General features: G+C 47.5%; 1 protein-coding gene across 5 annotated transcripts in view; it reads left to right on the top strand.

The window, feature by feature from the left end:
• The window catches only part of PAX7 (paired box 7), a 165,798-nt gene extending 148,950 nt beyond the window's left edge, over window positions 1-16,848 (top strand). For all 5 annotated transcript variants that reach the window (XM_083512698.1, XM_083512695.1, XM_083512697.1 and 2 more), the window contains 2 exons: window positions 5,252-5,498; window positions 11,945-16,848. In XM_083512698.1, the coding sequence (XP_083368824.1) occupies window positions 5,252-5,498; window positions 11,945-12,060 (363 nt within the window). In that variant the 3' untranslated portion in view covers window positions 12,061-16,848. The remainder of the gene's footprint in view (window positions 1-5,251; window positions 5,499-11,944) is intronic.
• Window positions 16,849-22,007: the final 5,159 nt, after the last annotated feature.

Raw genomic sequence — 22,007 nt, 5'->3', positions numbered from 1 at the left:
CTGGGAGCGGAGTGCTTGATCCAAGACTTTTTGCTTATGTTTTTATGTTCTTATCATACATGAGTAGCAGGTGGTACCTCCATGCTCAGAAGCAGTCTACCTTGGAATGCTGGGTGCTCTGAGCATCGGGGAATGGGGTGAGCCTTGCCTTCACCCTCTGCAGTTAAGCTTCCCAAAGGAATTTGTGTGGTTCTTCCCATCCGGTTTGCTGCCACGTCCAGAGCCTCTTTGATCGGAAACTTCACTTTGAGCCGGCGTCTGATTGAACGCCTAGAGGGGATTTTGGAGGGAGCAATTGATAAGAAGCAGGAGAGCTGGGTGGCGGGGACAGGAGGGTTGCCAATCACTCTGATTGACATGACAGATTTCCTTCCTGATAGTAATATATTTTATTTATATATATATATAAAAAACCCTTTCAGATACGGAGAGGCTATTGATTTCTTGTTAGTGGTGGTAAACGCTCCAAGACATAATAAATTAGGAGAAAGCAAGGTCAATTGCAGGAAAAGCATGATAGGGGGAAATAGTAATAATAATCCTTTCCTCTAGAGTTTGGATCTGCAAGTTTTGGGGTTGTTGTTGTTTTTTTAAGAAAATGGGAGGGACGTGGAAGAGCTTCACTAGTTGGAATATCTGTGGTGTTAAGGGTCACTAGCTCAGAGTGTCCACACTCAGGGAGCTGCCAGTGTGGTTAGAGTATTGGACTAAGACCTGGGAGAGAGCAGAGTTCAAATCCTGGCTCAGAAATAAGAATTGATTATTGGTTGATTAGAAGAGTTTGGATTTGATATCCCGCCTTTCACTCCCCTTCAGGAGTCTCAAAGCGGCTAACATTCTCCTTTCCCTTCCTCCCCCACAACAAACACTCTGTGAGGTGAGTGAGGCTGAGAGACTTCAGAGAAGTGTGACTAGCCCAAGGTCACCCAGCAGCTGCATGTGGTGGAGCAGGGAAGCGAACCCGGTTCCCCAGATTACGTGACTACCGCTCTTAACCACTGCACCACATATTGCATTTATCCATTGCTTACTACAGGAAATGTTTCAAAGGAATTTGCAATTATTTTTAAAAAAACCTAATAAAAAAGTTTAAATACACCAGGAAGATAAAAATAACATTATGGTGCTCATTGTTCAACAACACGAAAAGGACAAATCCTTTATATTTATAGCCTGCCTTTCTCCCCCAGACTGGGACTGAAGCGTCTTACACAAGCTAAAGCAAGACAGATAAAATATGAAAAAGCTAATATATATGTGTGTGTGTGTGTGTGTGTGTGTGTGTGTGTGTGTGTGTGTGTGTGTGAATTATTAAAAATCAATTGAGCTCTAATAGAATTGAAGCAAGATGAAAACACAAACCTATTCAAATACCAATGAAAAAAATATGAAGCCACAAAGTTCACTGGGCGACCTCTGGCCATAGTCACTCATTCTCAGTCCATAGAGCATGAGACTTGTGCCCCACATTGGGAAAAACGCATCCTGCATTGCATTGGATTGAACCAAATGACCCTCGTGGTCCCTTCTGACTCTACAATTCTAACCTACTTTTCATGGTTGTTGTGAGGATAAACCGGGGCAGAATTAGAACCAGGTGCTCCACTTTGAGCTCCTTGGAAGAGAAAGGGCAGGGGGTAAACAGGGTAAATAAAAACAAATAGATACGCTGAATCAAGCCCATCTAGATCAGTCAAGTCTCATCGTCTCTGACCATTGACCATGCTTGTCTGGGGCTGATGAGAACTGTAGCCCAACAACATCTGAAGGTAGAAGTCACCTTCCCCATCTCTGGCCCACACTGACCAGCAGGATGTTACTGGGGTTTCAGAAAGGGACTCTCTCCCAGCCGCAGCTGCCTGACACCCTAGAAAGCCACAGCTAGTCAGGGTACTCCAGGGTTTCCCAGACTTGGGTCTCCAGCTGTTGTTGGACTACAACTCCCATCATCCCTTGCTAGCAGGACCAGTGGTCAGGGATGATGGGAACTGTAGTCCCAAAATGAGTTTGGGAAAACCTGGCGTACACTCTAGTGAGCTAGTTGGGCTCATAGCTGACTGTATAAGGCAGTTCCCTGTTTAAATGAGTCTTTCAGAACCATGAGGACTAGGATCCTACTTAATTTTGGGGGGGGGGAACGAACCATAGCTTGGTTCTGGAGTGCTGTGGTCCCAGGTTCAATCCCCAACATTTCCGTGAAGGGCTTGGAAAGTCTCTTGCCTGAAGAAACACCGAGTTAGATGGCAGCTTCCTATATCGTAAGAGAAGGGCTCCAGCTCAATGGCAGAGCATCCGGTTTGAATGCAGAAGGTCCCAGGCTCAGCCGCCAGCATCTCAAGCTTATATCTGGCAGAAGTTGGGGCAAGGGGAGCCATCGGACCGTTTGCCGGGCGAGGAATCGCCTCTCCCGAAACAGCAGCGTGTCATTCGGAAAGAATAAAGTCCTCCCAACAGGAGGTTAGCGAGGGATAAAAAGCTTTCTTCCACCTCTTGCCGGGCTCCAAACATTTTCAATTTGGTGCATTAATTGAGGTCAATAAGATTATGCTACATTTTCAGACTCCCCCCCCCCCTTCCCGCCCTCACTTTTTCTTTATAAAAAAAAGGGAAAGCTTTGGAGCGGCGCAGAGGTGACTGCCGGCACTTCGGCGCTTTGCCAAAAAGCAAGGAGGGGAGCAGCTGTTGCTTCCTGTGGTCAGAGCATTGCCAGGGAAGCAGAGGGACTGGTCCGAGATTCAGAAAAGAGGTTTGTGTCAGAATAGAAGGAGGAAGTGGATTTGCTGGCCGGCTTCCCATTGGGGCCTCTGGGTGGCCACTGTGAGAGAGCAGGATGCTGGGCTAAATCTTTGGGCTGATCCAGCAGCCAGGCTTCTGTTATGCTCTTAAGTCTACTGGTAGTAGCAATTAGTCACAAGAAATAGATGGCTCCTCCAGGAACAGCCTGCCTCCAAATTCCAATTGCTGGAAACAACAAGAGAGGAATGTTGCTCTTATGCTCAGGTCCTGTTTGCTGGTGGAATCTGTGAGAACAGGATTCTGGACTAGATGGGACACTGGCATGATCCAAAAGATCTTCTTAGGTTCCTATGTGAGTGCTGTTGGTTTCCCATTGGTGGTATCTGGTTGCAGTGGCGTAGCGTGGGGGGTGCAGGGGGGGCCGGCCGCACCGGGCGCAACATCTGGGGGGGCACGCTCGCACTCGCAGCTCTCTGCCCCTACCTGGCTCACTTACTCTTTCTCACTGCAGTGCTGGCTGTGCGAATCCGATCCGAGCCGCTGGGTCGCCGCCCACTGTGGAGGGGGTGGGTGCCAGGCGTGCGGTGCAGAGAGAGAGCGAGGGACTATCTGGGGGAGGGACAGTGCAGCGGTCGCCCAGCGCAGCGCTGAGTGCGGGAGAGAACCACACCAGACCAGACCAGGCAGCAGCAAGAAGAAGCTGGCAGCGGCGGCAGGTTAGGGGTTAGGGGGCGCAAATTACTTGCCTTGCCCCGGGTTAGGGGGCGCAAATTACTTGCCTTGCCCCGGGTGCTGACAACCCATGCTACGCCGCTGTCTGGTTGGCCACTGTCAGAACATCATCATCATCATCATAATCTATTTATACCCCGCCCATCTGGCTGGGTTTCTCCAGCCACTCTGGGCAGCTTCCAACAAAGTATTAAAATACTGTAGTCTATTAAACATTAAAAGCTTTCCTAAACAGGGCTGCCTTCAGATGTCTTCTAAAAGTCTGGTAGTTGTTCTTCTTTGGCATCTGGTGGGAGGGCGTTCCACTGGGCGGGTGCCGCTACCGAGAAGGCCCTCTGCCTGGTTCCCTGTAACTTGGCTTCTCGCAGTGAGGGAACCGCCAGAAGGCCCTCGGCGCTGGACCTCAGTGTCCGGGCAGAACGATGGGGGTAGAGACACTCCTTCAGGTATACTGGACCGAGGCCGTTTGGGGCTTTAAAGGTCAGCACTGACACTTTGAATTGTGCTTGGAAACGTGCTGGAAACATGATGCTGGACTAGATAGGGCTATTCTTACAGTCTTCCATTCTTAAGAGTAGATTAGGCCGAACGATAACTAAAATTGGAAGATGATACTGTACTACCAGCTCCATCTGGTATTCAGGCTGAGACCCTACCTGCCTGTGCACTGTCTCACCAGAGAGGTACATGCTCTGGTTATCTCCCGCTTGGACTGCTGCAATGCGCTGTATGTGAGGCTAGCTTTGAAGGTGACCTGGAAACTACAAATAATCCAGAATGTGGCACCTAGACTGGTGATGGGGAGCCGCTGCAACCATATAACACCAGTCCTAAAGGATCTACACTGGCTCCCAGTATGTTTCCGAGCACAATTCAAAGTGTCAGTGCTGACCTTTAAAGCCAGTATACCTGAAAGAGCGTCTCCACCCCTATCGTTCAGCCCGGACACTGAGGTCCAGCTCCGAGGGCCTTTTGGCAGTTCCCTTACTGCGAGAAGTGAAGTTAACAGGGAAGTAGGCAAAGGGACTTCTCAACAGTTACGCCTGCCCTGTGGAACACCCTCCCACCAGATGTCAAGAAGATAAAGAACAACACAACTTTTCAAAGACATCTGAAGGCAGCCCTGTATTGGGAAGTTTTTAATGTTTGGTGTTTTATGTTTAGACAGGCCGTTGGCCTGATCCAAACCCAACAGTACAAACCCAACACGTAGGCTAATAGTTAGTAGAGAATATACTGTATAATAGAATAGTGATCATAGAGGTTTTTAATGTGTGACATTTTAATGTATTTTTAATCTTTGTTGGAAGCCACCCAGAGTGGCTGGGGAGACCCAGCCTGATGAGCAGGGTACAAATAATAAATTATTATTATTATTATTATTATTATTATTATTATTATTATTATTATTATTATTATATATATTCTCTACTAACAATTAGCCTGTGTCTTGTGTTTGTATTGTTGTGATTGGTTCTTGTTGCAACACAGGGGTTTGTTTTTGGTTCGTTGGCATGATCCTGCAAAACTCTTCTGCGGTTCTTGAGTTTAAAAACTAATGAGATGAGCACCATTGTTCTCGGATCCTGCTCACCTTCTTTCCCTAGGCATGTGGTTGGCCATTGGTACAGAAGATGCTGCTGAACCCGATGGACCTCTGGCTGATCTAAATTCTGGCGTTCTTGCATTCTGTTCCTTCCAAGCACTCACTTCTCTTTAAACATCGTATGCCTGGTGCCATTGTTCCCCATTGACTTGGGTCTCATCCTGCAACCCCCCACAGGTCATGAGCATCCTGAGCAACCCCAGCGGGGTCCCCCCGCAGCCCCAGGCTGACTTCTCCATCTCGCCCCTCCACGGCAGCTTGGACACCGCCAACTCCATCTCGGCCAGCTGCAGTCAGAGGAGTGACTCCATCAAGTCTGTTGACAGCCTCCCCACCTCGCAGTCCTACTGCCCCCCGACCTACACCACTACCGGCTATAGTGTGGACCCGGTGGCCAGCTACCAGTATGGACAGTACGGGCAAAGTAAGTATCTGCTACTGGAGGGTTAAGACCCTGCCTGTTGGTGGGGTGGGGTGGGGTTGTTGCAGAAACTCATGCAGGGGGGGCAACAGGTAACCTCCTCTGCATCTCTGGAGGTGGGTGGGAAGTTGTGGTTCCTACATTGCAGGGGGTTGGACTAGATGACCCTTAGAGTCCCTTCCAACTCTACAATTTTATGATTCTAAGCAGGGACCCACACAGAGGACCATATCAGGATAAATTTTACAGAGAACTGTGTAGACATTTGCGAAATTAATGGATGCCAGTCAGAGTTGGCAATTCTACACTCCATGGACCTACATAAATGCAATGCATAAATAAGTAAAGTAAAGTAGAGGTAAAGGGACCCCTGACCATTAGGTCCAGTCGTGACCGTCTCTGGGGTTGCGGCGCTCATCTCGCTTTATTGGCCGAGGGAGCCAGCTTACAGCTTCCGGGTCATGTGGCCAGCATGACTAAGCCGCTTCTGGCGAACCAGAGCAGCGCATGGAAACGCCGTTTACCTTCCCGCCAGAGCAGTACCTATTTATCTACTTGCACTTTGACGTGCTTTCGAACTGCTAGGTTGGCAGGAGCAGGGACCGAGCAACGAGAGCTCACCCCGTTGCGGGGATTTGAACCACCGACCTTCTGATTGGCAGGCCCTAGGCTCTGTGGTTTAACTCACAGCACCACCCGCGTCCCACATAAATAAGTACATCATTATTATTATTTGTTCAATTGATATACTGCCCTATACCCACAGGTCTCCGGGCAGTTATATATGGGTTTCATCCAATGCTAGACCTACTCATTGTAGACCCCCTTAAGTTGAATGTTAAACCTCTTTAGCTTTTCTCGATATCGCCCGGGCCATTTGGGGATTCCCGAAAGGGGGTCTGGGAGCAAGTGGCAAGGTCCCTGGGGCAAGGGCTTTTGGTCATCTCCGTGGAGGTGGGAGGGTCAGCTCACCTCCTGGTCCACCGGGGTCACGCACAATGCCCCCCTCCCTCCCGAGAGGCCAGACAGTTCACCTGCTACCCTTCGAAGCCAGGGATAAGTTTGTGACCCATTGAAACCCTTGAAGTGGGGGGGGGCCTCTCCTCCCCTTTTCGCCCAGGGCTCATTGCAAAGTAACCTCCTTCCCCAAGCGGCCGTGACAACCGCCCCCCCCCTTTGCCCTTGCTCCATGTAATGTGTTTCGACTTCTACGGCCAAATGAGAACCTTCTGTAAACTGCAGAGAGAGGGACATGAATGGCTGTTGACTTCCCCAACCCCTTGCTCCCTGCTCTTTCCCTCTTGCGGGAAGGTGGGGTGGGGGGAACGGCGCTTGATCTGCGACCCCGTGACCTTCCTCTCGCTTCTGGATGCAAAGGCCAGCCACACGTGCTATTGATAAAAATCTTAAACAAATTCCGATACCATGTATTTCCAATAAAGATGCCCCGGGGCCAGGTGTTAGTCACACCCCATGTGTGTGCGAGGGGGGGGAGCAGGAGCAATGTGAAAAATAAGGAAATGCAAGGGCAGAGAGGGTGCAGTGGGAGGGTGGGTGAAGGAGAAGGGGGAGGCGAGCATTTCCTCTTAATTCCCCTTTTTTTTCTTACCCCCAAAAAAACCTTGCTGATAAATGATCAAGGCACCATTTTTGTCTTTCCCAGAATTAAGGGGCAATTATGAGGCAGATTGCTCATTTTCCATACCCTCCAACATTTCTCTGATGAAAATAGGGAAATAATAATAATAATACCCCACCCATCTCATTGGGTTGCCCCAGCCAGTCTGGGCAGCTTCCAGCATATATAAAAACATAATAAAACATTAACATTTTTTAAAACCACTATACAGTGGTACCTCAGGTTAAGTACTTAATTCATTCCAGAGGTCCATTCTTAACCTGAAACTGTTCTTAACCTGAAGCACCACTTTAGCTAATGGGGCCACCTGCTGCCACCGCGCTGCCACTGCGCAATTTCTGTTCTCATCCTGAAGGAAAGTTCTTAACCCGAGGTACTATTTCTGGGTTAGCGGAGTCTGTAACCTGAAGCGTATGTAACCTGAAGCGTATGTAACCCGAGGTACCACTGTACAGGACTGCCTTCAGATGTCTTCTAAAGGTTGTATAGTTAAGTATCTCCTTGGCTTCGCGGTCACATAACTCCATACCCTCCAACACTTCTCTGATGAAAATAGGGACGTCCTAAGGAAAAGAGGGGATGCGGGTGGCACTGTGGGTTGAACCACAGAGCCTAGGACTTGCTGATCAGAAGGTTGGCAGTTCGAATCCCCGTGACGGGGTGAGCTCTCGTTGCTCGGTCCCTGCTCCTGGCAACCTAGCAGTTCAAAAGCACCTCAAAGTGCAAGTAGATAAATAGGTACCGCTTCTGTGGGAAGGTAAACTGCGTTTCTGTGCGCTGCTCTGGTTCGCCAGAAGCGGCTTAGACATGCTGGCCACATGACCCAGAAGCTGTATGCTGGCTCCCTTGGCCAATAAAGCGAGATGAGCGCCGCAACCCCAGAGTCAGTCACGACTGGACCTAATGGTCAGGGGCCCCTTTACCTTGACCTTGACCTTTAAGGAAAAGAGGGACATTCTTCGATCAAATCAGAAACTGGGACGGCTTCTGTAAATCCACGACTGTCCCTGGCAAATAGGGACATTTGGAGGGTCTGATTTTCTAGAGTGTATTGGACAGGGGCGTAGACAGTGTGGTGCAGTTCTGAATTACCAAATAGGCAGAGCAGGGCCCTGCGACAACAGATCAAAATAATATTGATTTGATCTAGTAAGAAAATTGCAGTGAAGCTTTCATAGTTCAATGTCATCACCCTGGAACGTGTGCACAAGATTCCGCACGCACGCGCCCCCTCCCCAAGATTTTGACAGCTATGGGGCCTCCACAAGGTTTAATCCGGCACTGATGTGATGGCCTCCAGCCCTGGCAGGTATCAAGGCCCCTGAGCAGGAATGATGATGTGAGTTGGAGCCCAGTAACATCTGCAGAAGCACTAGTTCCCTGCATTAAGAGGCGTGATTCGGGTAGCTAGGGGCAGTGACGGCAAGCGATGGCCTAGTTCAGAGATGGGGAAACTGCGACCCTCTAGTTGCTTTAAGACTCTGACTCCCAACAGTCCCAGCCAGCATTGCCAGTGGTCAGGGATTATGGGAGTTGCAGTCAAACAACATTTGGGAGGCCACAAGTTCCCAATCCCTTCATTAAAAGTCAAGAGTTATGTTGGAGGTAGCTGGGGCTAGTAATGGCAAATGATGGTCTGGTCCAGGGATGGAAAAGCTATGGACTTCTGGGTGAGGCTGGGCTCCGGCTACCATCAGCTCTAACCAGCATGACCAACACTGAGGGTTGTGGGTGGAAGTTGGCCCAGTGACATCTTAGAGGGTCACAAGTTGGTTGGTTGGTTGAAAGGAGGAAGGCAGAGATCTGTGTATCATCCAGAGACATAGCGGGTATCATCTTCTAAGGGTGGATTCTTCAGACAGCATGGGAGATCTAAGGCTCCACTCACAGGCGGGTCAGTGATGCAGGAAGGTGGGGAGACCAGACTCATGCAGAGATGCAACGGGCACCTCCTCAGAATGCTGTTTTGGGCTCCAGTTTCTACATTTCGCATGGCAATCCCCCTCCCCCAGGGGGGAAAAAGATCTCACGACATCTGCTGCCTTGCCTTGGCACAAAGCTTGGACATTACCAACACAGGCAAAGGTATTCCCCTACTGACTATTAAGTTTTTGCTGTTCTGCAACCTCTTGCCTTGGCAGGAGCCTCAAGAGAGAGGGAATTCTCAGAAGGGAGAGGGCAAGGGGTGTGGAAATGCTTACCTCCCCCCCCCCACAGCCCAACCACCTTTTCCCTTTAATAAAGCCACTGCTGTTCTGATTGCTAAGTGACGCCTAGATCAGGCTAACCAAATGCCTGAGCACATTTTGGAATGCATTAATCCCCAAGGAGAATGAATTTCCCCAGTTGATCCTGTTTGGCCTCTGTTTTCTACTGGAGTCCCCAAATCTAAGCTTCCCCTCCCCCCCAAAAAACCCCACAGAAGGAGAACCACCTGTTGAATGTGTGTGTGTGTGTAAATAAATGCAGATAAATACACACACACACACACACAGCTCACTGGGGCTTAATTTAGAGGCCCAACAGAGCCCCAGGACCCAATTTTCTTTGCCAGGTGTAAGGTAAAGGGACCCCTGACCATTAGGCCCAGTCATGACCGACTCTGGGGTTGCGGCGCTCATCTCGCTTTACTGGCCGAGGGAGCCGGCGTACAGCTTCCGGGTCATGTAGCCAGCATGACTAAGCCGCTTCTGGCGAACCAGAGCAGCGCACGGAAACGTCGTTTACCTTCCCGCCGGAGCGGTACCTATTTATCTACTTGCACTTTGACGTGCTTTTGAACCGCTAGGTTGGCAGGAGCAGGGACCGAGCAACGGGAGCTCACCCCGTCGCGGGGACTCGAACCGCCGACCTTCTGATCGGCAAGTCCTAGGCTCTGTGGTTTAACCCACAGTGCCACCCGCGTCCCTGTGTAGTCCCAGGTGTAGAACCCCACAAATTAGTAGAGTCACAGAACTGTAAAGCTGGGAGGGAGCCCAACCCGCTGCAGTGCAGGAATCACAGCTCAAGAATCCCTGAAGGAGAGACCGCTGATTCAGGCCAATGCCAATCTAGTCCGCCATCCTGTCCTCACAGTGACCAACCTGATCCCGGTGGGAATCCAACACGCAGGGCACAGGCGCAAGGAGAACTCTCCCATCCTGGCGCTCCAGCAGAACTGGTATTCAGAAGCATCTATGGATCAGGCCAAAGTGAGTTCCATCTACCCCACCAGCATCCTGTTTCCCCAGCGGCCAACCAGATGCCCTATGGGGAATTCCGCAAGCAGGACCGCCCAGCACAGAAGCACTGTCTTTCCCCCCATGGCAGTTTCCAGCAACTGGTACTGGGAAGCTCTGCCGCCAATGTTACGGGTCTGTCCGGTCCTCTCGTGGGGAAGCCAAGCTGAGATCTCGTGGAGACAAGCAGTGAGAAACTCGCCTGCTCCATCCCGGATGGTGTCGGCGGAGGTGTGCAAGGGGCAGGGTAGGGGGAGATGGGGGGGCGGAGAAAGAGGTGAATGGAGGAGAGCCAGAACAGAGCAGTCCCAGCCATTCCCAGAGGCCGAGGCTGCGCTAATGAAACCGCTGATGGAACGCAGAAGCGTGAAAGGATTCCTAATGGATGTGACAAGTCTAATAAGAATTTTCGCCTGGAAGGGACCCCCCTTTGGGGCAAGATGCTGACAGGATGCTGATGGCTGAAATTTGTTTACCCGTTGGCACCAATGGTGCCTTCCTTGCCAGCCTTGTATTAATCTAATTTGTGACATTAGAATGAGGGGGGTGGGCACAGAGTTTGACTGAAGCACTGCTAATCGGGAGTGTCAGTTACTTACATATATATATATATATATATATATATATATATATATATGAACTTTCACTTGCCAGTCTTCAGAGAATGGTGGATTTTGGGTCTTCCAGCCAAGCCAAAAGCACAATTCCACTTACAGCCAAGAAATGTATTGAGAGTTTATTTTTATCCTTTTCCCGCAAACTAACTCGAGGTCTCAGGACGGGCTCGTGACGTGGCACCCAAATTTTCAAGTGCAGGATGAGGGCACAGGATTCCGCATGCTGGGCGGATTCTGGCTTTCTTTCTTTTTTTCAAAAAAAAATAATTCAACCAAGTTTCTAGGCCTCTATATTAATAGAGTCCATGTGTTTTGACTTTCGAAAGCGAGATGACTTAACAATGGAAAAAACAACACTTTGGGGCAGCCAAGGGGGGCTTATAAGCGTGTAGATGGATGCCAAGTGAAAAATCAGAAGCCATGGCTTTTTAAACATGTTTGTGGGAGGTGGGGATATTGGTTTCAGTTTGTTTTTGTTTCGTTATGTATTTGTATTCACGTTTTGTATTTTTCTGTCGTGAACCGCCATCAGATCTTCGGATGAAGGGCGGTGTACAAATTAATATTATTATTATTATTATTATTATTATTATTATTATTATTATTATTTCAGAAGTTGTGGGGTATGGTATCAGATTGAGGACTAGCTGCTTACTTTTTTAAAAAAAGGCAAGAATCTCTATCCCACTCTTCTGATACGTAGGCATTACTCAGGGTGGCTTCCAATAGCTAAGAACACAATATTATAATAAAATAATGCAAAATGCATCAGAGGTAGGCATGGCAGATGAATACCGTGTTTTAAAAACTGCAGCTGCCAAGCCCCATGGTGGGTGATGAGACAAACATGGGCTGACTGGCCTCTCCCATCTTTATCTAGGGTGTGTCTTTGTAGAACTGTAAACGCTTCTTCTGCAACATTATTTGCACTTTACCTCTTCCTCTGTTGTTTATTCCTCCTCTTCCTTTCCCCAGCCGCAGTTGACTATCTGACCAAGAACGTGAGCCTGTCCACACAGCGTAGAATGAAGCTTGGGGAACATTCGGCTGTGCTGGGTCTCCTACCCGTTGAAACAGGCCAAGCTTACTGATGGATGCAGCCACACGACATTGTCTACATTGATAGTCGACCACCAATGAGACACAAATGAAAAATGGAAGGGAAAAAAATCCCACTTCTGCCACCAGCCTTCCAAGGACCCAGCTCTGTCAGCGCCCTTCTTCTTCTGGGACCTTAAGCATCGAACCTTCCAAATCTTGCCTGCACCTGAAGGGCAAAGAGAACTGAGGAAGGAAGGGATAATTTTCCACTAATCCAAATTCTAACTGTGCAGACCTGTTAAGAAAGCGCTCGCCTATGGTGACTTTGACCCCTTCAAAGGCCAGAGACAATGAGTGTGATCCGATGTTTATTTCCCCCCTGATGTTCAAGCCCTCCTAGCCAATGCCGTAAACAACCAACAGTTATGGACCTTCCATTGATGTGGCCTCTGGGCTTAAGTCACTGTGGAACCTGTTTTCTTCGTAAATATATAGATAGATAGGTAGATTCTTTTCGTCTGTCTGCCCCCCAGCCCCATTTAGTTATTGTACATGATCGGCATTGCCTGTGAAGGAGGAATCCTGGTGATTGTTAAGTGTTGATCTTGGGACCAAATGGGAAGATATTTGGACCAAAAATGGAGAAGGTATTTCAAAAAGGGGTGAGGTTACAGTGCATCTCAATTCAGTGTGTTGGGGAGAGGGAGATTTGATGTATATTGGAACTTTTTTTTCCAGTTTGGGGACCACTAATTCTGCAGGAAGTTGAGACAGAATCTGAGGAAGCTGGAGGTTAGATGCAGGATGAATACCACGCAACTTTGTTCGCCTATGGCGTTTTAAAATTGCCACGTTCTGGCAATCAAGGGAGCCAAGTATATTAACAAAGACAAGGGATCCCTTGTTGTCTAGGCTGTCAAAAATCCCACACACCCTGAACACTGGCTTCAAAGTTGCATTGGGTCCTGTTGGATGAATCTATTCATCTACAAGTCCACCACATGGTGACAAGGAAGATAGGGGGAAACTCTTCATTTTCATCCCCCTTCTGGTTGATTTCGACTGCTATACAGTCAGCGGCACCCAGCTTGCAAATGGAAGTCTTCTGTGGGAGGTGCTTCTATTAAAACTAGGTATTTAAAAGATTCAGGAACTGGTCCATACAACACTAATTTGCAGAATGTTTCCATATGCAAATTTCCACTGTTGCTGATGCAGTTCAGAAGCCTAGCAAGGTCTGTATGGACCCACATTCTTTACCTCTAGTGCAGATGCAAATTTGGGCTTGATTTCAGAGTAGGGGGCAGGAATCAATGTCTGTCAGGGCTCACTCTGAGCTGTGGGGTACCAGCAGGGTTTTCTGGGCCCAGAAAAGGATTGGGACCTTTGACCTCCCCCACAACCTGTTGGCAAGGTCTGGTGCCTATGTGCACACTGAAACTAAAAGAAGTGCCTCTGGGCATGTGAAGATGGCAGAATTTCGTGGGCAATGTACTCTGTAGTGCCCCCGGCTGCCTTGTTACAAAGTGGGGAGGCAGGGAGCAGGTCATCTGGGTCATCTCCTAACAACACCCCTGGAGGAACTTATTCCAGCAGTGACTTCGTATATCCAGTTTGATAGAAAAAGAGGAGATGAGAAAGTTCAAGGACAGGAGAAAAGGACAGTCGAAACAATCGACTGGCAGTGGTAGCCAACGATCCGTATTAGGATGGATGGTTTTCAGTGGTAGAGCAGGTTCAAGACCCAATTGCATCTCCAGATAGGGTTGGAAGAAACCCCCTAGATGAAACCTTGGAGAGCCACTGCCAGTCAGTGTCAACAATACTGGGCTAGATGGACCAATGGTCTAAGGCAGCTTCCTATTTTGCCTACCAAAATTGGGAGCATTCCATTGCATCGGTGCTAGTCTTTCCTTTCAGGAAGTGTCTGTGGCTCAATGGCAGAGCATCTTGCTTTGCACGCCAAGGTCACTGGTTCACTCTGTAGCATTTTGAGTTCAAAGCATATCAGATAGCAAGGCTAGACTCTCCTGATGTTCAGAATACCTCATGGGTGTTGCAAGGTCTGTCGCACTTCATTGTGTGTGTCCACAAAGTCCCCACTCCCCTGAAACTCCCTTAAATCCAACAGCATTCACCAGTGGGCATGTGGTGGGTTTTTAATCCATTCCAAAAATTGTTGCGTTCCAAAATTAGGAGAACCATGAGTGCAATGCCAGACAGGCAAAGCCCGGAAGTGGAAGAATAATGAAAATGCAAGGTGGGGAATCAGGAAGAGCTGGTAGTTTTAAGTTCAGAAAAGTCATTCCATCTCTCAAATTCCTTTCAGCCTCGTTTAAAGCCACGGGTGACCAGTTTCCTTCTCTACTGCTTTCACCTTGACAAACCATCTACTCTGGATGGTTTTAAGAGTTTCCAAGATACGGAATTAACCTCTAGCTCAAGCCACAGTCCCGGCCCATCTACCAAAATTTCTCATCTCAAGATTTCACAACTCTAAGGCGAATTCGCTCATATCACAGAAATGGTGCCAGAATTACATATAAGCTAAACAAATCTATAGATTAGGGCCCCACTCTCTTGGGAGGCCCCCAACAAATTTAAAGGAAAAAATTACTTTGATGAAATACATATTTTGTTATGTGCAAATGGCTTTAGATACCTATTAGGTCCATATATTCAACACAAAAAAGAGTGACAATTTGTTGTTGACAAAAGGACAGCTGGACATATAAAGGACCCCATTACCTTCAGTGGCTTAGGGCTTCATCAAACCTAAATCTGCCCCTGCACAGAAACCATGTTTTGATCTCGGATTGTTCTTGCATATATATATTTTGGGGGGCGGGAGGGGTAGCTCAAGGGCAGCATTGACTTCTCCCAATTCCATATACATATGCAAAATTGCATAGCAACTCTACTTCAACCAAAAGTCACCAATGCCACATAAACAGGAAGTAGCGCCCTTGGAAAACACTGCTTCCTGTTTTCCACTCACCCCCAATTTCCGCATCGGTTTTTGCAATTGTACATATAAAATAAAGCAGCACACACACACACCAGACTGTGACTTATCCCCAGCCATTATTCCTGCAGATCCTTGGATCTCCGAGTCCATCTGGGATGTTGGATGCTATGGAATGATGCTAGTGAATAGTAATGTAATTTGCCACTTCCCTTTGCCACAAAAGTGCACAGCCATCTAAACCGCCGCTGTAAATATAGAGCTTAGAAGAGTATGTTGAAGAGGAGAAGCTCCTCAGCTCTTGGAGGGGGTACCTATGTACCTTAAGTGGAAACTCGGTCACGTGGTGTTTGTTTATAGAAAGTTGGCATTTCTCTTTCTTCTCTCTCTCTATATTACTAAACACACAGTGAGTGCTGTGGTAGTTTTTAAAAATACACATATATAAATATAAATAAATAAATATATATATATACATATATATATAAAGGCTTGGGAGGCAGAACAGTGTAGGACCTTTTGCGTATTGTATGTTTTCAAAATACATTCCAATAACTTTTGGGGTTTGGGGTGAATTTTTCTTTAGGGGGTGGGGGGAAAGGGAAAGTTGCCTCTATCTTCTTTATCGTGAAAGGAAATTTAAACTCATTGGTGGAAGAAGAAAAAATATGTTGGGGGTTGGTTTTAATTGATTTATTAGATGAGCAGCAAAAAATTCTGGGGATGGGAAACCAGCAAAGGGCAGGTGGAAGACAACACCCAAAAAGAAATACAAAAATTCAAGGTGAACTGAAGGGGAGGAACCAAATGGTCGCTTTTACTATACTGACGGGCTGAGTTGCACTCAATTATTTTTATTTTTATTTTAGTTCCCCCACCATTAAGCAACCTTCCTCCCCAGCCATCCTGCAAACAGATTTTGTAACCCCTTTGCTTTTGAATGTTAAGTGATGTCCATCATGGGAAGGGGAACATTCTTTGGGACACACAAGCCCCAAACTTCCTGCCCTTCGATGTGAAGAACTAGTCCCTTTGGATTCCGGCTATGGCATTGGCCAACTGGAACATGCGCAGTTAGTGTACTACAATGGAGATTTAAATCTGAAATGCAGACATCTCCTAATTCAGTTATTGTTGTCCCATAGGGACTGTACCAAAACTCAATTTTCCTATTTAAGCATCCCATTTCACAAACATCAGGGAAACAGCTTTTGCTTTCGGTGACTTTTTCGACACTTAACTGCAAACCGGCGAGTTCCGGTGCTCTTTCTCCCTGTTGATTTGTTGTTGATGATCATGTTCTATAATACGTTGACATGCCTCGGATGTTTGTAAGCAAAGGCGTTTGTAAGCGAGGTTGCCCCGTGGACCACAGCAAACCAGGTTGGGCATCAGTGTGGGCAAGTGAGGGCAAAGGACAGTGAGGGCAAAGGAGGAGAAGGAGGAGGCAGACAGCCAGGAGAGCTTTCAAAGCAAATCCTTGACAGCTGGAAATATTTGAAGCCCTGTAGTGAGGACGCGAAGTGATGAACTTCCTCTGCCCCTCATTGCTCTCCCCAAAGCTGCTCTTGTGACCCAATCCAACTGCATTGACACATTCCATGTTTCACTGATCATTCCAGTGGGGGATTTTCCAAGCTTGGGTGGCCTTGCCCAGATTCCATATGTGCCCCCCATGCACAATCAATGATCTTGAATGCACAGACTTTCCTGTTCATTGCCATGGAGAGTTCCAATGTGCATTTGATGCAGAACACCCTGGGATTTGATGAAATGTACGGGGAAAGTTCTCTCATTGGAGAGAATTTGGCACCAGAACTTCCCTGCCCAGCCTGCTAAGCAAAGGGCTGGATACTGATTATTTGGGGGGGGGGAGAGAAAACAAAAAAACTGGAATAAATCACCTCCTCCCCACATGTTCTTTACCAGGTATCATTCTAACATCATCTTTGCATATTCTCTATTTTCTGCTCACCTTCCCCCACCCCCAAACCCAGCCAAATGCTCCTGTACCCCTGGGGAAAAATATATATAGATATCTGACCACTCAGAGATTTTGTGTATTTAATGTTTCTAACTTGTCACCCGCCCCGCCCCCTAACCAACTCCACATACCCCGCAAAACCTGGACAAATATTATCTGTAGAACATACCTTATTCCTAGTAATTGCAGATATGTTGCTTCTGTGTTCGAGTCATAGCTAATTTTTGCTCCATATGTACATGTGTGTGTGTGAGTCAGTGTGGGCGAGATGGTGAGTGTGAGCGAGAGAGAGAGAGAGAGAGAGAGAAAGAGAGCGTGTGTGTGTGTGTATATATATATATAAATATAATCACCTCATAATTTATTCAGCTATATGGAGTAGTAGAGTAGAGAAACAGAACTGGTACTTGCTTTAACTACCTGCTGCCTGTAGGTGTCTCTCTTCTGTAACTCAGGCGTAACGGTTATACATTAAAAAAAAAGAAAGAAAATGAATTCACTGCTGCTTGGGGTGTCTTCTTTCCCCCCTCCCTTTGATTCCACTCACCGGGCAATCTTTCACATCATGGGTAGGGAAGTTCAAACCTGCAAGGCAAGTGTGGCCCTCCAGACCTTTTCAATCTGGCCCTTGGACCTCTCCCCAGCCCATTCCCCCTTACCCAACCCTGCCATGTGCTCCCTACTTTGCCCAGCTGGAATGTGTCCCTGAACTGTGGATTGCATCCAACTATGTCCCACCCTAAGAACCTGAGAAGAGCCAGTGGCCCATTGAATCCAACATGCTGTTCTCACAGTGGCCAACCAGATGGAAAGTCCACAAGCAGGATCACAGCAGAAGAGGGCTCTCACCTCCTGTGGCCTCCAGCAACTGGTGTTCAGAAGCATTGCTGCCTTTGACCAAGAAGGCAGAGTATAGTCATCATGACTAGTAGCCATTGAATTTGTCCAACCCTCTTCTGAAGCCCTCCAAGTTGGTGGCCATCTCTGCCTCCCGTGGGAGCTCCTTGGTTTGACTGCCTGAAGAAGTCCTCCCTTTTGTTTGTCCTGAATTCTCAAACATTCAGCTTCATTGGGTGTCTGTGAATCCTAGTGTTGAGAAAGGAAGAAAGCTCTTCTCTGTCCACTTTCCCCATGTCGGGTATAATTTTATGAACTTCTATCACGTCGTCTCTTGCTCTAAACTAGGGTTTCCCAAACTTGGGTCTCCAGCTGTTTTTGGACTACAATTCCCATCATCCCTAACCTCCGGTCCTCCTAGCTAGGGATGGTGGGAGTTGTAGTCCAAAAACAGCTGGAGACTTCAAGTTTGGGAAACCCTGCTCTAAACTAAGAAAAAATAAAAAATTCCTTCCAGTAGCACCTTAAAGACCAACTAAGTTAGTTCTTGGTATGAGCTTTCGTGTGCATGCACACTTCTTCAGATACACTGTGTGTATCTGAAGAAGTGTGCATGCACACGAAAGCTCATACCAAGAACTAACTTAGTTGGTCTTTAAGGTGCTACTGGAAGGAATTTTTTATTTTGACTATGGCAGACCAACACGGCTACCTATCTACTATTAAACTAAGAAGTCCCAAATGCTGCAGTCTGAAGCTTAATAAGAGTGTAGCTCCATCCTCTGCATAGGGGAGTATACTCTTCATTCTGGGAATATGTTGGGGCCTGTCAGGAGAAGCTGTGGATTCACATGTGCATCAGCCCCAAACCAGGACTCCTCAGCAACAGAGTTCTGTCTGAGCAGGAGAAGGATTCATGTCTAGGTGTGTCCATGTGGTTCCATGAGCCACCACCCAAGGAGACACCTATGCCACCAGACTCTGATGACTGGTCCACAGACTCCACAAGGGCTCAAGAGAACCCTGTGGAGTGATACCCACAGCCAGAAACCCAATTTATGTGAAGGGTGAGGGGAAGGCACCCACCCATTATTAATTGGCCCGGAGACACCACTCAGTGAGTAGGCTCCCCAGTCAGGGTCTACCCAGTTCTGCTATAAAACTCCGTCCATTTGCTCCAGGCTAAAACAACTTGGATGTCTGGCCAGAGAAGTTAGAGTACTGTCCAAGGTCCTGAAACCCCTCTAAGGTTTGCCAACCAGGAAACTGCTCACCACATCTTGTTTGGACCACTGCCCTGCCTCGGTGGTGGCCATCCCTGTAGCTCATGACAATAGGATCCATAGCCCCGACAGGCCCCTGCCATAGGGAAATATGACGGATCATTGCTGATAAATGTAGGAAGTGGGCAGAACAGACTTCTGGGTAGCCTGGTGCCAAAGTAACCCAGATTGGAAACCAACTGATTCTCATCCCTACTCACAGATCTATTCCCCTTTCAAGGTTGATGGAGAATTACTAGGTCATCAATCATGGCTTCTAGAAGAGCGAAATGACATTCTGCACTAGCATGACCCAAGATCCTCTTCCCGAAAAACTGGGTTCCTCAAGCTGTATAAATCATGCATTCTAGGGATATGGGAGAGATTTGATTCAGTTTGAATTTCCATCCAGGCCTACCTAAATCTCGCTTCCCGAAGCAATCTGGGAACTGAAACACAGTCCTCCTTTGAAATTTACACTTTTATGAGTTTTGCAGCCAAGTTGTGGGAGTAAAGTCCCTCTTAAAATGCACACACAAACACACACACAAAAATGTACTATATTAGGGGAATTTGCTTTGGGGAAAAATCTGAGTCAGGCAAATCTGCATTCAAAAATGTGTTCATAAGGAGAAATTCAGACTGGAACGACTTTTTAAAAAATGGCAAACTGATGCGGAGAACTGAACAGATTGGAAAAATGGGAAACCAAATGTGATGGATCCGCTCATCCCTAATGCATTCTAATGAACTGGCAACAATTCATGGTGCATAATTTCACCCCAGCCTCCCATCCGCTGTTTCTGGTAATCGTGCAAAGGACACAGGGGCAGTTGTGGCATATTGACACTCCACCTGGAATTGAGAGTTTGCTACACACTTTCAAGAACCAACGTCCACCATTCTTAAAGAACAGAAGTGTGATCTTTCCTTTTTTTAAAAATACACACTTCAGGAAACTGAGTGCTGGGCCGAGTACTATCTTCTATGCATCCATATATTAGTGAAAAATAACAGGCAAAAAAATCATTATATTCAGGGGAATTGCTCTGCAAAAATGTGCATACGAGACAAAATTGTGTAGCATGAAAGTGTATATCAAGAGAAATTCACGCTGAAATGAAATGCAGACTTTTTTTAAAAAAATGATGTGGAAGTATGGGGGAACATAACTTAGGATGACAAAGAATGACAAATGCAGAGCATGGTAATTGATAGATTTGCCCCTCTGTAGATCAAAGCAGCAAAGGGGTCAGTAACTGGACTCCCATGGGCCAAATCTGCCTCCATCCCAGTTAATAGCTATGGAACAGGACCATAGGTCCATTGCTGACCTGATCCAAGGAAGTTCCTGTGTTCTTTTTCCTCTTTGTGGATAGGGAAGGATGGGACGATGTATTATGAGACTCTCGTGGACCAGGGATGAAGAACCTCTTAATCATCATCATCATATTTATTTAGATCCACATTTTCCCCAGACTGGGACTCAAGGCAGCTTACACAAATTAAAACAACATGGACTGAATAATAAAGAGCTGTAGAGTTGGACCCCAGCGCCTGCAACGCAGGAATCTCAAGATCATCCATGACAAATGGCCATCCAGCCTCTGCTTAGAAACCTCCAAGAAAGGAGAGTCCACCACCTCTTTGGGGAGCCCACTCTGCTGTCAAAACAGCTCTTTCAGAAAGTTCATCCTGATGTTTAGTTGGAATCCCCTTTCTCATAACTTGAAGCCATTGGTTCGGATCCTGCCCTCCAGAGCAGGAGAAAACAAGCTTGCTCCATCCTCCTCCTCGAGATATTTGAGAGGAGATATGATAGTCAGCGCCTCTTTCGCAGGCTAAACATACCCAACCCCCTCAACCATTCCTGATAAGGCTTGGTTTCCAGATCCTTGGTCATTTTGGCTGCCTTCCTCTGCACATGTTCCAGCTTGACGATATCCTTCCTTAAATTGTTGTGCCTGGAACTGGACACAGTACTTCAGGTTTGCATAAAATGCAGAACGCTGAAAATATATAACACGTCACTGTTAAAAGGTAATTAAACTATAATAGAATTAAAACAATATTAAAAATAAACCTATTAAAACGAATATATCCCCCTCCAGATGTTGCTGGACTCAGCTTCCCAGACCATTGGCTGTGGTGTGCTGCCAAATACAGCAGTTCTTTCCAAGGATATCAGGAGGTGGAAGGGGAACCAAAACAGTTTTATTAACAAATAAACAGCAGGCATGCAAAGCATAAAATAAAACATACCTGACAGGGGCTACCCAATCTCCCCTTCAGCTGCTCAGAGCCCCAGGTAGAGCAGCAGGAGAAAGACCCCAACCATCAGTCTCCCAGCATCAGGCCCTTTGATCTAGGTAGACACTCACCAGGCCACTCCCACCTATGGCTTTTACAGCCTGCCTTGATGTAAGCAAGTGCACCTGGCATTACTCATGATTAGCCCAGGACCCTGAGATGGAATTACTGTATTTTTCGCTCTATAGGACGCACCCGACCATAGGAGGCACCTTGTTTTAGAGTGGGAGAACACGGGGAAAAAAATTCTCCCCCTCTCTGCTCAGCGCCCCTTCAACAAAGTGGCAGGAGTCCCTTCCATTTCTCCTCCCACTTGGCTGAAGGGGCGCTGCGCAGCTCTCCCTCTCTGCTGAAGCCAGGAGAGTCTTGCTCTCCCGGCTTCAGCGAAAGGAACCCAAAGCCTTTGGAGCGCAGTGCGAGTTCCCACTGCGCTCCAAAGGCTTCAGGCAGATATCCCTGAAGCCTGGAGAGCGAGAGGGGTCGGTGTGCACCGACCCCTCTCACTCTCCAGGCTTCAGCGAAAGCAACGCAAAGCCTCCGGAGCGCGGAGGGAGCGCTCCCTCTGTGCTTCGGAGGCTTCGCGTTGCTATTGGTGAAGCCAAGGAACCTGCATTCGCTCCATAGGACGCACACACATTT

Source organism: Podarcis liolepis (assembly GCF_965112155.1).
Source record: "Podarcis liolepis genome assembly, chromosome: 7".
NCBI classification, from domain to species: Eukaryota; Metazoa; Chordata; class Lepidosauria; order Squamata; family Lacertidae; genus Podarcis; species Podarcis liolepis.
This window is presented reverse-complemented; position numbering and strand designations above follow the sequence as displayed.